This window comes from Echinops telfairi, unplaced genomic scaffold (genome assembly GCF_000313985.2).
Source record: "Echinops telfairi isolate 266 unplaced genomic scaffold, ASM31398v2 ScPeMD7_4225;HRSCAF=4972, whole genome shotgun sequence".
Taxonomy (NCBI): domain Eukaryota; kingdom Metazoa; phylum Chordata; class Mammalia; order Afrosoricida; family Tenrecidae; genus Echinops; species Echinops telfairi.
In genome coordinates, this window is record NW_022108124.1 from 16287581 (window position 1) to 16302420 (window position 14840).

General features: G+C 51.2%; 1 protein-coding gene across 1 annotated transcript; it reads right to left on the minus strand.

The window, feature by feature from the left end:
• Positions 1-1635: 1635 nt before the first annotated feature.
• On the minus strand, positions 1636-7999 carry CCK (cholecystokinin). Its single transcript, XM_004708554.2, has 3 exons — positions 7875-7999; positions 5956-6165; positions 1636-2052 (listed from the first exon to the last, which is right to left on the minus strand). Exons 2-3 carry the CDS (start codon positions 6161-6163, stop codon positions 1919-1921), a joined length of 342 nt encoding a protein of 113 aa, XP_004708611.1. The 5' UTR covers positions 6164-6165; positions 7875-7999; the 3' UTR covers positions 1636-1918.
• Positions 8000-14840: the final 6841 nt, after the last annotated feature.

The following is a 14840-nucleotide window of genomic DNA, read 5'->3' on the forward strand; positions in this document are numbered from 1 at the left end:
TACTAAATTCCTGCCGCTCATTCTTCCCCAACACACACACACACACACACACACACACACACACACTCACATTCTTATCTCCAACCCACTCAGTGTGTGGTGGGGTTAACTGAAAACCACAAGCATCTAGATATTTTGTGTTAAATGAGGATTAGATAGCCATGTATGAGGCGGTCTCAGAGACCAGAAATAGGGACTGAACTGGGTACCGAGCACCGAGAGAACAGAATCTCCCTTCAGTGTCGTCTGTTTGGGGTTTTACACTGAATTCTCACTTCAGCTCAAGCTAACAGGCACTGGCCCAGTCTTCCTGGTTCTCCCTCTGAGAACTTGCCCACTGTCTGTTCTCTTTCTACCAAGCTGGGGGTGGGTGCCAGAGGGCTGGGGACGGTCCCTTCAAGACTAGTTGTGGATTTTTCAACATCGTGTGTAACCTGTGTTCCCTTTCAGTCTGCCCTGCCCCAGAAGACCCCCCTGAATCTCTGCTGAGTGAGAATTCAAGGTTCCCAAAACCTCCAGTTGGAGGCATTGAGAGGTTGCACTGTGGATGGGTGGGATGTGAGACCATGTCTGGTCTAGCCCGTGGCAGGAGAGGTTCTGTGATGACACGTAGTGGGCTCCAGGGAGGGTAATCACAGGCTGGTTCTTCTCTGTACCCTTGGGAGACCAAGCATGGGGCTGAGACAGCAGCCTGACATCCCCACTGCAGCAGAACCTGCTGTGGAACAAGACCCTACTGGTTCCTATGGGCTCTAGAGGTGAGAAGAGCTAGAGAAGGCCCCCGGGTGGCATGGTGGGTTATGAGTCCGGCTGCTAACTGCAAGGTCATCAGTGTGAAACTACTAGCTGCTCTGTGGGAGAGAGATGAGGCTTTCTATTCCCTTCAAGAGGCCCAGTCCCAGAAACCCCCAGGGCAGTTCACTCTGTCCCAGAGGGTCACTCTGCATCGGAATCTGCTGTGTGGCAGTGAGTGCGTTTCGGCTCTGGAGAGATGGCAGTCACACTACCATGGGAGTGCGGGGCACTGCATTCTATAGACCGCATTAGCTGGGGGACTGTGGGCTGGTCACTTTCCCCCCTCAGCACCTGTTTGCTCAACTGTAACCTGTGGAGGAAATGTGGGCAAAAGCGCCCCACCCTCAACAAAGTTGTGGTGGGCCAGCTAGTCAAGTCTGCCTTACAGTGCCTCTTACACGACAGGGTAGAGCTGCCCTGTCAGGCTTCTATGTGGTCTGTTTACAAGATAAGAAAACCCCTAAAGAACCCTGCTTGGGTTGGGACGGAGGTGGCTATTGAGAATACCCTGTGGTTGGGGCAGTGGGAAGGTCCATCCCAATGCTGACCCTCTCTGGGCCTCACCCAGACAAACCAGTGTTTACAACCAGCAGGCTGGTCCTTTATCCAGGACCCAAGATCGGCAGTGCCGAATGCTGGAGCTGACCACTAGACGGCCGTTTACTGGCCCCTCCCCTTTCCCTGGGAAGCCAGCTCCAAGGCCAGCTTCAAGTCCCAAAGCCCTTTCAGGGTCACCTACTGTAGGAACCTGTCCCTGAGTATGGTCTCTCAGGTACCCTGCCCCTGGCCAAGCCAAAGGACAAGCGGAGTCTTTTGCCCCCAGCAGACCCAAGGCAGGAGGGAGCAGAATGAAATCATTTTAATGGCATTGCAACACGTTTGGGCCAGGGGTCACAGAGGAGGGGACATTGTGTTTTTCATCTGCACATGTTGGCAGAGGTTCACAGTTGCACTGGGCAATCTTACAAACAGGGTTTTCCACACCGAGAACTTAATAAATAGATACTGGTGGGGGGGGGGGAGTCAAACTTCAGAGACAATGAGTTATGACGGTGATTATTTCGTATGCTGCCTTCTCTGAGACGAGAAGTGCTTCTGGTCCAGTGGACGACTCCTGGGTCCCCTAGGAGGGGTACTCATACTCCTCGGCACTGCGGCGGCCAAAATCCATCCAGCCCATGTAGTCCCTGTCGCTTATCCTGTGGCTGGGGTCCACGTGCTGCAGGTTCTTAACTGGGGACATCCGGCCGGAAGGAGCTGCAGAGCCAGGGGGGGAGAGAATGGGAGACATGATGGCCAAGAACATGGCTGGTTTGAGCTGTCATGGAGCACAACAGGGATTTCCAGGCAAAACCACAACATCGACCCTCTTCAGAGCGTCCAAGATCTAGCAAGATACTGAGTTGGCTGGACTACGCTGTAAAAAGCGGTAGGTCCATGTCCAAGAAACTAGAGTTGTTGCCAGAGGCTACTGAGCCAACGCGACTCACAGGAGCAAGCCCATGTGACAGGGGCAGACCTGCTCCATAGGGGTTTCCAGGCTCTGATCCATAGGGAAGCCAATCCCAGGCCGTTCTCCCTTGGAGCCTCCGGGTGGCTTTGAAGCGCCAACTATTGGTTAGCAGCTGAACACCAGGAAAGGCAATCTACTCGGGCAGTTAGTTACATGGGTTTGCTTGGTGGTCTGGAAGTCTCTAGGCGAATTCATTTCTGCCTAACTTTCCTGGATGGGTTAAGCACTCACCTGCCAACTGCAAGGCTGGGGATTCAAGACTGCCCCAAGGTGCATCAGAAGAAAGATCTGGTGATCTAGTCCCAAACAATCTGCCATCTGACACACGCAGGAGCCCCTTGCAGCTTGTACAAAGGAAGTGTCCAAAAGGCCCCTTAGGGGACTTGGGCGGCCATGAGGGTGGAGGAGTAGAGGAGCCCAGTGGCCCCTCACCTCTCATGAGCTGCAAAGGTTTTCTCTGACCAGATTATTTATTGAAGGGGACACCGTAGAGGCAATGACCTTATCTTACTGGGTCTTCATTTAAGCCACCTAAAGCAGTGAGAGGAACAGTGCCACAAAGCTCACATCCTTCCTCCCTGGGCCCCACGCAAGTCCCCTAGCCTAGAACTGAGTCAGCCCAACGCCCTCCAGCCCCTCCCAGACTCTCCCCAGCCTGCACAAAAGAATAAACAGGGGTTGAGTTGTTTCAGTGACAAGGCAGACCCTGCGTCCAGCATATCCTGCAGTCCCGTTCCCTGGAACAGGGGTTTGCCCCATCCTTCTACCCACACGGATCACGAACGCCCCCTCCAAGACCACCAACAGCCTGCCTGGTTTCCAACAAGAAGAGGCAAAAGGATAGCTTTGAAAAAGCCCGCAGCCTGCATTGCTGGGGGGGACACCCACAGAAGCAGGGCTTGCTGGTCCCTCAATGCCGTCCTCCTCCCCCCTGCACACTGTGGTGGTGCCCTCACCTTGCATGCCCTGTCCAGGGTCCTTACTCACTTCCCAGGGACCACACACAGGCAGGAGCTTCCACAGTCCAGATGAGATTCAGTGGAAGGGTCTGGCCAGTGTCAACGTGGAAGCCCAGAATAAGCAGGGCAGCTGGGAAGCCCGGTGGTTTCCAGGCAGTCTGGGCAGGGGGGCTTGGATGGACCCAGCCTGCTGCTGTCTGAATGAGGAACCTGGTGTGGGTCACTCACCCTGGTCGAGCCCTGGCTTTCCGAAGTGAATACTGCACAGACAATAGGGATGCAACACTGGGGCTTTGCTGGACAGAGGGCAGGGTGCACACTAATGGTTAGATGCCTCCCCTTACCTCCCCATGGCCACTAACAGAACTGCTTCTCTCCAGGTCATGGAAAGCCCTGGAGGTATTCCTAAAGACAAACTGCTGAGCTCTGCCCAAAGAGTAAAGGACCTTGTTCAGGACCTTTGAGCATTCTAGAACACTTTGCTGCTGTGGTTGGGTGTCCTAGAGTGGAGTTCTAATTCATAGAGACCCCAGGTGACAGAGTAGAACTGCCCTGTAAGGTTTTCTAGGGCGGTTAACCACAAGGTCAGCCTTTCGAGCCCACCAGCTGCTCTGTGGGAGAAAGAGGAGGCTTCGGTCCTTGTAAAAATGTGCAGCCTGAGGAACTCAAAGGGGGCTCTCTAGCCTGCCCCATAGGGTCAATCTGAGTCAGAATCAACTCCATGGTGGTGAGTTTGGTTTGAAATCTTTATGAGAGCAGGTGGCTAAGCCTCTCTTGCTTTACCAAAATTAGCCGAATTAGCCAAAAAGCAAAAGAGAAGCTCTGGGAGAGTTTTGAACCGCCAATATTTGGGTTATCAGCCAAGAGTTTCACCCCTGTGCCACCAAGTCTCCTCATAAACTTACATGGAAGCAAAGCAGCAGCAGCCACTGATTCAACTCCTAGCAAGACCCGAGGGCAGAGTAGATGTGCCCCAAAGGGCGTCCCAGGCCGCGATTGTCCCAGGAGCAGCTGGCTTCAAACTACCGACCCGTGGACAAGCTGCTGAACACGTGGACACAGCACCACCAGGGGACACGTCTGATACACTCTCAGAACAGGCACGCGATTCAAAGGAACGAAACTGCGTTGTGACGCATGTGTACTTCCCCCTGGCCCGCCTTGGTCACGTGTTTGTTTGCTAGCTCCCCCGGATCTGTGGGAGTTGGCAGCTGAAATTCCCAGTGACTGTCATCCCCACCTCGGGTGTTTGGACAACGGGCTGAAGGCAAAGGAAGATGCGCAGAGAGGAAGTGTGAGGGACAAACTCCCCCACTAAGGTTTGTGCCATCCAAGAGACTGTCACGCATCTATCCTTGTTTTGTATTCCACTCCTGGGACGTGTCTCAGGTGGGGAGGGAAATAAGAGAGTCGATTTTCTTCCAGAAAAAAAAAAAGAGCCCTGGAAGCTCCTGATTGATCAGGCTGAAGATCAGCCCACCCTGAGGATCAGACATCAAATGAGACCTTCAGACAGATCATCCGTGGGAGCTCAAAGCATTCTCAGGCTCTTTCTCTTATCTAACTAGTATCACCACCTCTTTAAATGTAATTTACAAGAAAGCAAAGCCAAGGGTGGCTTGGACAATTTCCCAAAGGGAAGAACAGGAACCAGCCACCACCCAGCTTGCTCGCTCTCTCTTGGAAATGCCTCCCATTGAAAGAGATCCCAGTCGGATTCATAGTAAACCGCAGGAGATCCTGGAGAGCCACGCCCTCTGCTTTCCCTTCTTCTCTCGAAGGAGCCCTGGCTAAGCTTGGCTGCAGTTCAAACCCACCTAGCATTTCCCCAGGTGCAAAGCCAAGCAAAACCTAACCGAACACTGGTGATCTGCTTCCAGGATCTGCTTCCATAAGAAGTCCAGCCAAGAAACGCCAATGGGGCAACTGTACTCTGTCATGGGGTCTATATGGGTTGGAATTCAACAATAGTCAAATCCACTAGAGACAAGAGCTTTCCCCAAAGAGATGCCTGCCAGCCCGCATCTCCCCCTGCCCCTTCAGGACCACCTGTGTTGGTTTCTCCCAGCACTTTGCCCCACAGCCAGAATTCTCCCCACCAGCCTCCCTAACAAACTGGTCAATCCTTTTAAGCCCAGGCCAAGGAGCACTTGAAACCCTTAGGGATTCTTTTCTCCTTTGGCACAGTTTGGTGCAAAGTGATGTTGTTACTTCTTTTTAAACTGCTGTTGTGAGGTCTCCCGAATCATTCTATGTTGCCAGAGGGTCTCCCCTGGCCAGTACCTGGTCGCCCAGGTAGCAGGGGCCATTGACTGGAGTTTGGGCTCCTTCTTAAGGAGCTCCACGTCAATTCAAAGGGAATTGAAATCTTATCTTCTGATGTCTTCATGCAATGACTTGAACTTAGCAATACCAAATGCATTTCAAAGAAAGCTTTGGAAAAGATTCTTCTCCCTCTTAAAGTCCCTTCTGTCTCCCCCCGCCGCCCCCCACACACCCTGCCCCTCAGAAACACAAATGTCTGGTGTGGGTGAGCTGGGCAAAGAAGAAGCCCCAGCCTGTCCCTCTAGCCTGCTGCCTGCTTTGGTCCCCAGGAGGTTTCTCCCAGAGGAGGAAGAGGAGGAGAGGACCAGGATAGGGAGCTCAGCTCCAGGGCAGACCCCAGGGATGCAGAAGGGCCATCCTTACCTTTCCTGGCCTGCTGGATATACCTGGCCAGCAGCGCTCCCAGGTGCGCTCGCGGCTCGCCGCCGTCCACCCTTTGCACTGCCCTCAGCGGCCTCTGGGGAGCCTCCTGGGCCCGCAGCACTCCGGGGTCCTCAGGGGGAGCGAGCTGCGCCACAACGGTGGCCACCAGCACCGCCATCAGCACGCACAGGCCCACGCCGCTGTTCATGGCTGCGGGAGAGCAAAGAGGGGCACTTAACAAAAAGGGGGAGCCCCGTGGAGTTGGAGCACCGGGGCCACAACACGGAGCTCGGATCGCATCGCGCCCAGGCGCTGGGGCTGGGCCAGATGCAGAGTCTGTCGGAGGGGCTCGCAGCGACCCAGCCTTCAGAAGGTCTGTGCTCTGCTTGCCCTAAGGACCAAGCAAGGTTAGCAGGGCGTTTGATCTCTACTAGAAAAGCGAGGGATTAAAGCAAACGTGGCAAATCCCCCAGATAAAAGACTCCTCTGTGAAAGCTGAGAGGTTGCGGAGAGAAGGTAGCTCATTTCCAAAGAGCGAGGAAGCAAGCATTCTTTGGGAGGGAGGTGAGTGGTGAAGGAGAGGAGAAGTAGGTTCAGTAGCTGGAGATAAGAGCCAGGTTCACAAAGTTTCTGCAGCATGGACCCGGGCGGCGTTGGCATCAGGCCATCACTAGCCAAGTGCCCGCATTAGTCAGGGTGCAGTGTAGCAACGATGAAATACACAACTTTCCTCTAGTTCTTTAATGTCCCCCCTCGCCCCCCACTATCATGATCCCAATTCTACCTTACAAATCAGGCTAGACCAGAGGACGTACACTGGTATAGATAGGAACTGGAAACACAGGGAATCCAGGGCGGATGATCCCTTCAGGACCAGTGGTGAGAGTGGTGATACCAGGAGGGTAGAGTGAAGGTGGGATAGAAAGAGGGAACCCATTACAAGGATCTACATATAACTTCCTCCCTGGGGGATGGACAACAGGAAAGTGCGTGAAGGGAGACATCGGACAGTGTAAGAAGTGATAATATAATATTAATTTCTAAATTATCAAGGGCTTGGGAGGGAAGGGGGACGGACGGGGAGGGAGGAGAAAATGAGGAGCTGGTACCAAGGGCCCAAGTCGAAAACAAATGTTTTGAGCATGATGATGGCAACAAATGTACAAATATGCTTGACACAATGGATGGATGGATGAATTGTGATGAGTTGTACGAGCCTACAATAAAATGATTAAAAATAATAATTTTAAAAAGCAACACAAAACCAAACCTCACTGCCCTGGAGTCAATGTTGACTCATAAGGAGCCCCTGTGGGTTTGCAAGACTGCAACCATTGACAGAGGTGAAAACCCAGTCTCTCAGGAAGCTGCTGGTGGTTGCAAACCACTGACCTCGGGGTGCGGGGCGGGGGTTGGGGGTGTACCAGCCCAACACTTTAACCACTACATCTCCGGGATTTTTGGAGACCAGTAACCTGCGCCCAGCCCTCAGTCACTGACAAAGTGCTATCTGCATTTTAGACTCCCCCCGCCCTCCCGCCTGCACGTCTATCCCCAGAGCGTGGTATTGACAACAGGACCGGACATCCCTTATCATCTCCTGGGATCTTATTCCGAAAGATGGCAAGGGACACCGCACCTCTGCGTAAAAATCTAGCACATTCCAGCTCCAATGGGAATCATTGGCCAATGGCTCGCATGGCGTGCATGGCTCCCAAGGGCGCCAGGGGCGCGCGAGGGAGGGTCGCTAACTCGCCTCGCCCACCCAGGGCACGCTGTGCTGTTCGACTCAGCGCCTTCCCGCGGACTGTTAGCAATGCCATTCCTGGGGCAGGAGAATACACTGCCAAACTGAAGATGGCATCCCTCGCGCCAGAGACCTCCGGCTTGATTCCGGGTTGGCGAGAGGGCAAGCCTACCTTCGGAGTTGGGCGCCGAGGCTTCGGGTTCGGGTTCGGGCTCGGGCTCGCGTTCGCAGCGGAGCTCCCTGTGGCCGAGCCAAGTTCAGGCTGGCTGGGCAGCCGCCTCTTAAATAGCTCCGCCTGGCGCGGGCGGCCACTCAGCACCTCGGCCCGCGCTGACGCACGCCGGCTGCAACACGTGCTCAGACCTCGGCCACCGGGGGACCACCCGGAGGAGTGGCTCTGGAGAGGAGGGGGCGGGTGGCCCAGTGGGATCTGGTTAACCCCTTCCTGGCGGCGTGCGGGCGACGGGCCCTCCTCTCCATCCCCACTGCTTCCTTCCCCGACTCTGTCCAGCTCCTCCCGTGCGCATCCCGCTCCCGACTCCATCCTTCCCATGCAGGCACCCCGGGGGTCGCGTCTCCTCCGGGAGGAGAGCCGGCGTGCAATCCCTTCAGGGGCCCAAAATGGGCCAGAAAGGACTACTGGGGCATCCCGGGCTAAGAGGACATCCCAGGCAGCGCCCGTCTCCTGGTGAATGGGTGACCCGCTCTGGGAGAGGGGCCTGGGCCTGGGCTTCACTTTCTCCTTAGGCTCATTCGAAACACCCTCGAAGTTCTCCAAGACGTGAGGGATTAAGTGTCCTACAGCTAGCTGACTGTAGGCGTCCTGGGCCTCGATTTACCCACGTGTCTAACGGGCATGGTACCACCTGGCTTTGCGCTCAGGGGACTCCAGCTGGGGACCGGCGGCTTTTTCTTGGAAGCAAAGGCGTAGCCACCCGAGGGGTCCACTACTCCTCGCCGCCGCCAAGTGGCGCCAGCGAGCGTCTCCGAGAGTGCGAAGTGTCCCCATTCAAACGCCGGTTCCTGGGGTATTCGAATCTCACCTCCCACCTCCCCAACACCCCAGGCCTAGCAGGAACTCGGGCTGCTAGGCTTGGAGATGAGGACTCCGATCCCACCACTCTAGCCAAGTGCGCCCCTGGTCTTGTCCCATTTGAGGTCTTTGGTCGCCTCGCCCCTGCAGAGGTACCCGAATGCAGGCTGGAGACTTTGGAAGGATTTCCTTGAAATCGGAGTCCCTATTCAGTTGCGTTTTCCAGGGCTCTGGGACCCCTGCACGGTGACTGAAGTGCCCCTTCCCCTCCCAAACCTGAGACCCAGCTGCTTTTCTGCAACCTCAAACCCCAAACTAAAGTCAATGCCATCTCATAGCGACTGTATGGGACAGGGTAGAATTGCCTCTGAGTTTCTGAGAGGCATCGCCTCGGTGGCAGTGAATTGGTTTGGGAGAGGAAGGGGCACTTCAGTCGCCGCGCAGGTGTCCCAGAGGCAAACTTTTGCTCAGGCTTCCTGAGGCCTATGCCTTTGGGACCTGTTTCCCCAGCTCCGCCTCCACGCCCTGCTTCCACGCAGTTTCCACAGTAGGTCGGTGTTCCTCCCTCAAGCCTCAAACTCCCCTTTCCACTTCTGTGTTCAAAGCTCGGCCCTCCATGGAGGAGGGTCAGCCTGGGATTCGAGGGTCTGACCTCCAGGAGGGGAACCCTCAATCCTGATCTCCCTGTTAGGACCCCTGCTGGGCTGCTAACTGCAAAGTCAAATCCAGCAACCACTCTATGGGAGGCAGAGAGGCTGTGTGCTCCTGTGGAGATTCAGTCTGGAAACCCCAAGGAGCAGCTCCACTCAGTCCTATGGAGGCAGTATGGCTTGCCATCAATTTGATGCCCACGGGTTTGAGTTTGGTGCCTGCCCTTCCTGAGGAACCAGAAGTTGCTGACTCTTTTTTAAATGAATCATTTTATTGGGAGCTCTTATAGCTCTTATAACAGCCCATACATCAATTGAATCAAGCACATTTGTACATTTGTTGCCATCATCATTTCGAAAACATTTTCTTCCTACTTGAGCCCTTGGTATCTGGTCCTCTTTTTCACACTCCCTTCCTCCCTCCCTCCCTCCCTCTCACCCTCATGACATCTCGATAAATTATAAATTATGAGTATTTTCATATCTTACACCGATCCCTATCTCCCTTCACCCATGTTTCTGTTGTTTGCCCCCCTGGAGGGGGCATTATACATTGATCATTGCAATCAGTTCTCCCTTTCTCTCCCTTCTCCCTCCACCTTCCCCCTACCCTCATGGTATCATTACTCCCATTGCTGTTCCTAAGGGGTTTATCTGTCCTGGATTCTGGGTATCCTGAGCTCCTATCTGTACCAGTGTACATGCCCTGGTCTAGCCTGAACTGAAAGGCAGGTCTGGGGTCATGATAGTGGGGGGTGAGGAAGTCTCAAGGAACCAGAAGAATATTGTGTGTTTCATCAGTGCTATACTGTGCCCTGGTTGACTCATCCCTTCTTTGTGACCCTTCTGTGAGGGGATATTCTATTGTCTATAGATGAGTTTGGAGTCTCTGCTCCGGCCCCCCTCATTCTCAACAATATGTTTTTTGTTTGTTTGTTTTGGGTCTTCTGATACCTGTTACCCAATCCCGCCAACACCTCATGATCTCACAGGCTGATGTGCTTCTGATACGTGGGATTGTTACTTCTTTGTTATATGGCCACTTGTTTAACTTCAAGCCTTTAAGACCCCAGATGCTATATCTTCTGATAGCTGGGCACCATCAGCTTTCTTCACCACATTTGCTTATGCACCCATTTTGTCTTCAGCGATCATGTTGGGAAGGTGAGCATCCCAGAATGCCAGGTTGTTAGAACAAAGTGTTCTTGTGTTGAGGGAGGGCTTGAGTAGAGGCCCTAAGTCCATCCACTACCTCAATGTATTGCCATATAAATATATGTACACAGGCCAATACATGTATTTTATGAATTAATGTATTTACGTATGTACACACCTATGCTTATACTTTGGTGCATAGCTTTGCTTCGTAGATCTTTCCTCTTTCTTTTTCCTTCCTCCTGTCCCAACATCATGATCATCCTTCTTCTGCCTCTTAGTAATTCCTCTCAGTTAGATTGCTTTTGCGCCAACACCCCCAGGATCTCTAGGTCCTCCTTGTTGTTGATTTTAATTCCCTAGTTGTTCCCCTGTCTATGGTGTTGCTCCTTTCCCCCACCTTCTCCTCCCCACAGGTCCCTCCAGAACCTTTGGTCCCATTGCTTTCTCCTCGAGCTTGTTTCCCTTGCCTGTCTTATATAAGTAAGCAAACTAACAATAGCAGAGGCAAAAACAAAGAAAGAAAGAACACAAAAGATTGAATAAAAATGGGGAAATAAATAAATAGCAACAACAACAAAAACCTGAGGGAGCACACATAATTCCAGATCTGTCTGCTGACCTTTATGACAATCTCCCCACCGTTCCTGGGGAGTTCTCAGAACTGCCTCTCTTAGCCTGAAGTCTATTTGGGGGGCTCCTCAGGGGTTTTGCTTTGCTCCTGTTGCTGATCTATTATGTTCCCTTCTTGGTTCACCCTGCTGTGGGGGTTCAGACTGGACTAACTCCCCACTGTGCGTCCCCAGTATTGCCCTCTCTCGTGATGTGCTCCAGTGAGGGGACATCATGTCTTGAGCTGTTGTCAGCCCTACCAGCCCTCTCTGTGTCTTAGCAGCTCCGTGTAGGGATATCATCCTTAAGGACATGGTGTGTGGATATGGGGTCTAGAACCTCACTCTCTCTTTTTCCTTCTTGGTTTGCCTCTGTGTGGGCATGGGAGGCTGGCCCCTCTCCCTAACCTGTAGATTTAGTGTTGTCCTCTGTAGCCCATACTTCTAGGGAAGGGGTCAGTTTGGCTCTGGTAGGGGCCAACCCTGTAGCCCTCTTTGTTCATGAGTTGTTCCACATGGTTACGTTGCCCTCAAGGGTTGGCACACCATGGTGGGGTCTGCATGCACATTCCCATATCTGTGGAGACATAACCAATACTCTTAGGTGGTTAGTGCCCTGTTCCCCCGGTACCATCATCTCCCCACCTGCCTTTTCTCCCTACGCTTTCCCTTCTTTGTGTTGGAATGACATGTACATCCTTGGGTTTGGCTTGTCCCTCACCCGACTGCCTGCACCTCAACCTGCATAGTGTGAGAAACATGGCTTTTCTTCTACACCTACTGTGCTGATTATACTTACCTCAGTGGACTCATGCTGTACTTTTCCTTTTGTGACTTGCTAACTTCGCTTAGAGTAATTTCCTACAACTTTTCCCATGAGATGGTGTGCTTCATGTGATCATCAGTGCTTTCTAGTGATGCGTAGTACTCCATTGTGTGTATGTGCCAGAGTTTTTTAATCCACTTCTTTATCAATGTAAATTTAGGTTGCTTCTAATTCTTTGTGATTGTGAATTGCATCACAATAAACATTGGAATGCAGATGACTGTTCATGGTCTATTTCTTACCTCTTCTGGATATGTGCCCAGCAGAGGGATCACTGGGTCTTAAGGTAACTCAGTTTCCATTTGCTTTAAATATTGCCAGATGGCTTTCCACAGTGGCTGTACGTATCTACAAGAAGAGTGGAGGAGAGTTCCTATCTCACCACATCCCCTCCAACATTTGTTGCTCTCTGATTTTCTGATTTGGGGTATCCACAAAGTTCTGAGATGGTATTTCATAGTTGTTTTAATTTGCATTTTTCTGATGGCTAATGATAAGGAGCATTTTCTCTTATGTTTATTGTCCATTCAAGTCTTCTGCCTAGTGAAACTTCTTTTCAGGTTTTTTGCCCACTTCCTCAGGGGATTAACTGTTTTCTTCTTTTAGTAGGCTAGGAGGATATTGTAGATCTTTGTCATAAGCCCTTTCTCTGTTGTGTCATTGCTAAAATTCCTCTCCTAGTCTGTGGATTCTCTTGTTACTCTCTTGGTGAAGTCTTTGGATGCACACAGGTGTTTTATCCTTAGTATATCCCACTTGTCGATTTCAGCTTCATCTCTGGGTGTGTACTTTTCCCTACTAGAGTTAGCCTATCTATTCCTTTGAGGTAGTTAGTGTATTGTGCCAACCTGGCTGATAAACATATGTGGGGTTAATTGGAGGGCGGAGGGATAAATGGCTCAGTGAGCCTGGTCTTTCTAGTTCTCGGGTCTCTTGCTTTCTGATGGTGGGACCAGGGTGAAACTGCCTTAGCCAGTTCCCTGCTTTAGCTGGCAAGGCTCACTTCCTGCAAGACATCCATGAGGAAAAGCTACATGGACCTACCCCGATGTAATCCAGGGTGCTGGATCAGCTGTGTGGAGACCCCTGGCAGCACTGAGATGCTTACACATTCACTGACTCGGCTTTCCTCCTGCAGTTGGCGTCATTGCGTCTGTTTTGTGAGATAGAGGAGGACTTTGTGGATTGGTGTTGGAAATATGGGTTAATAGGTTAGTGTTGGACTTGTGGGCTTAGGCAGCACTGGGTTGGGATGTTTGCTTGATGTGCACTTAACCTTTATATAAAACTCTCTTATACATGAGTTTCTGTGGATTTGTTTCTCTAAAGTACCCAGGCTAATACATTCTTGCACCAAGGTTCTTAGGTTTGTCCCGATTTCTTCATTGATGGTCCTGATAGTTTGGGGATTGTTTTTATTTACTTCTAGGTCTGTGATCCACCTTGAGTTTGTTCTTGTGCATGGGGTGGCAGTGAGATAAGGGTCTTGTTTCATTTTTCTACAGGTAGATATCCATTGTTTCCAGCACCACTTGTTAAAGAGGGTATTCGTCTCCCACTTGATGCTTTTTTGGCCCTTGTCAAGATCAGTTGTCTATATGATGATGGTTTTATTTCTGGGGTTTCTGTTCTTTTCCATTGGTCCGAGTAGCTGTCATCATTCCAGTACCATGCTGTTTTGACCACTGTGGCTGTGCAGTAGGTGTCAAAGTCAGGTAAAGCCAGCCCTCTGGCTTTGTCCTTCTTCTTGAGGAGTTCTCTGCTAATTCTGGGCTTCTTCTCTCTCCATGTGAAATTGGTAATCAGTTTTTCCAATTCTTTGAAGAAGGTTGTTAGTATTTGAATTGGGATAGAATTAAACATATATAGTGCCTTGGGTAAGATTGACATCTTTACTATACCGAGTCTTCCGATCCACGAGCATGGGATATTCTTCCATTTGTGAAGGTCACTTTTGGTTTCCTGTAATAGGGTTCTGTAGTTTTCCTTGCATATGTCTTTGTATTTTTTGGTTAGATATATCCCTAGATATTTCAGATTGTTGGCTATTGTGAAGGGTACTGCCTTCTTTATCTCCACTTCCGTAGTCTTGTCCAATGTACATAGCAAACCAATAGACTTCCGTTTGTTGATCTGGTATCCCAACGCTCTCCTAATTTTTTTACAGGAGTAGAAAATCTCCTCTTTCTCACTCAGAGTGGCGGGTGGGTTGGAACTGCTGACCTTTCAGTTAGCAGACCAATGTGTAACCATGACACTAAGGTCAGAATTGACTCAATGGTGTTGAGTTTGGAGTTTTGTACCCGAAAGAATGGCTAGACATTTAGCCCTTTCAGGAGGCAGCACACAATCAAGAACCGGTGATAATGAAGGGTCTTGGTGTGTCCCATCATCGATAAACCTTTACAGTGGACCCCAGAAGCAGATGTGATTGAGACAGCAAAATTTCTATAGCAGATTGCCTGAGAAACCTGTCTGGTGACTATCCTGTCACCAGCCTGCAATAAACCGAAAGGCATGTATGCTTACAATTATGTGCTTTTAGCAAACCATGTATTCCCTCCTACATGTTACCCATCTAAATCTCGCTCTTAGACATCCTGTCTTTGACTCCCCTGCTTGTCTTCCAGCCTGCAAACAGTTACAATGTTGTAACTTTCCGTTTGTGCTCCTCCTGCACAAAAATGTTGCTTCCTTTCCTCTCCCTCCCCATTATCCAGCAGAATATCTATTTTCATGCTGCAAATTTAAACACCTTCCCAGTCTTTAACTGTCTTTATCTCCCCATCAAAAGTTGTTGCTGTTACTTTAAGCAGACTCTGATGTTGCTCTATGCCAGATCCAAACGTGTCAATACTCCCGC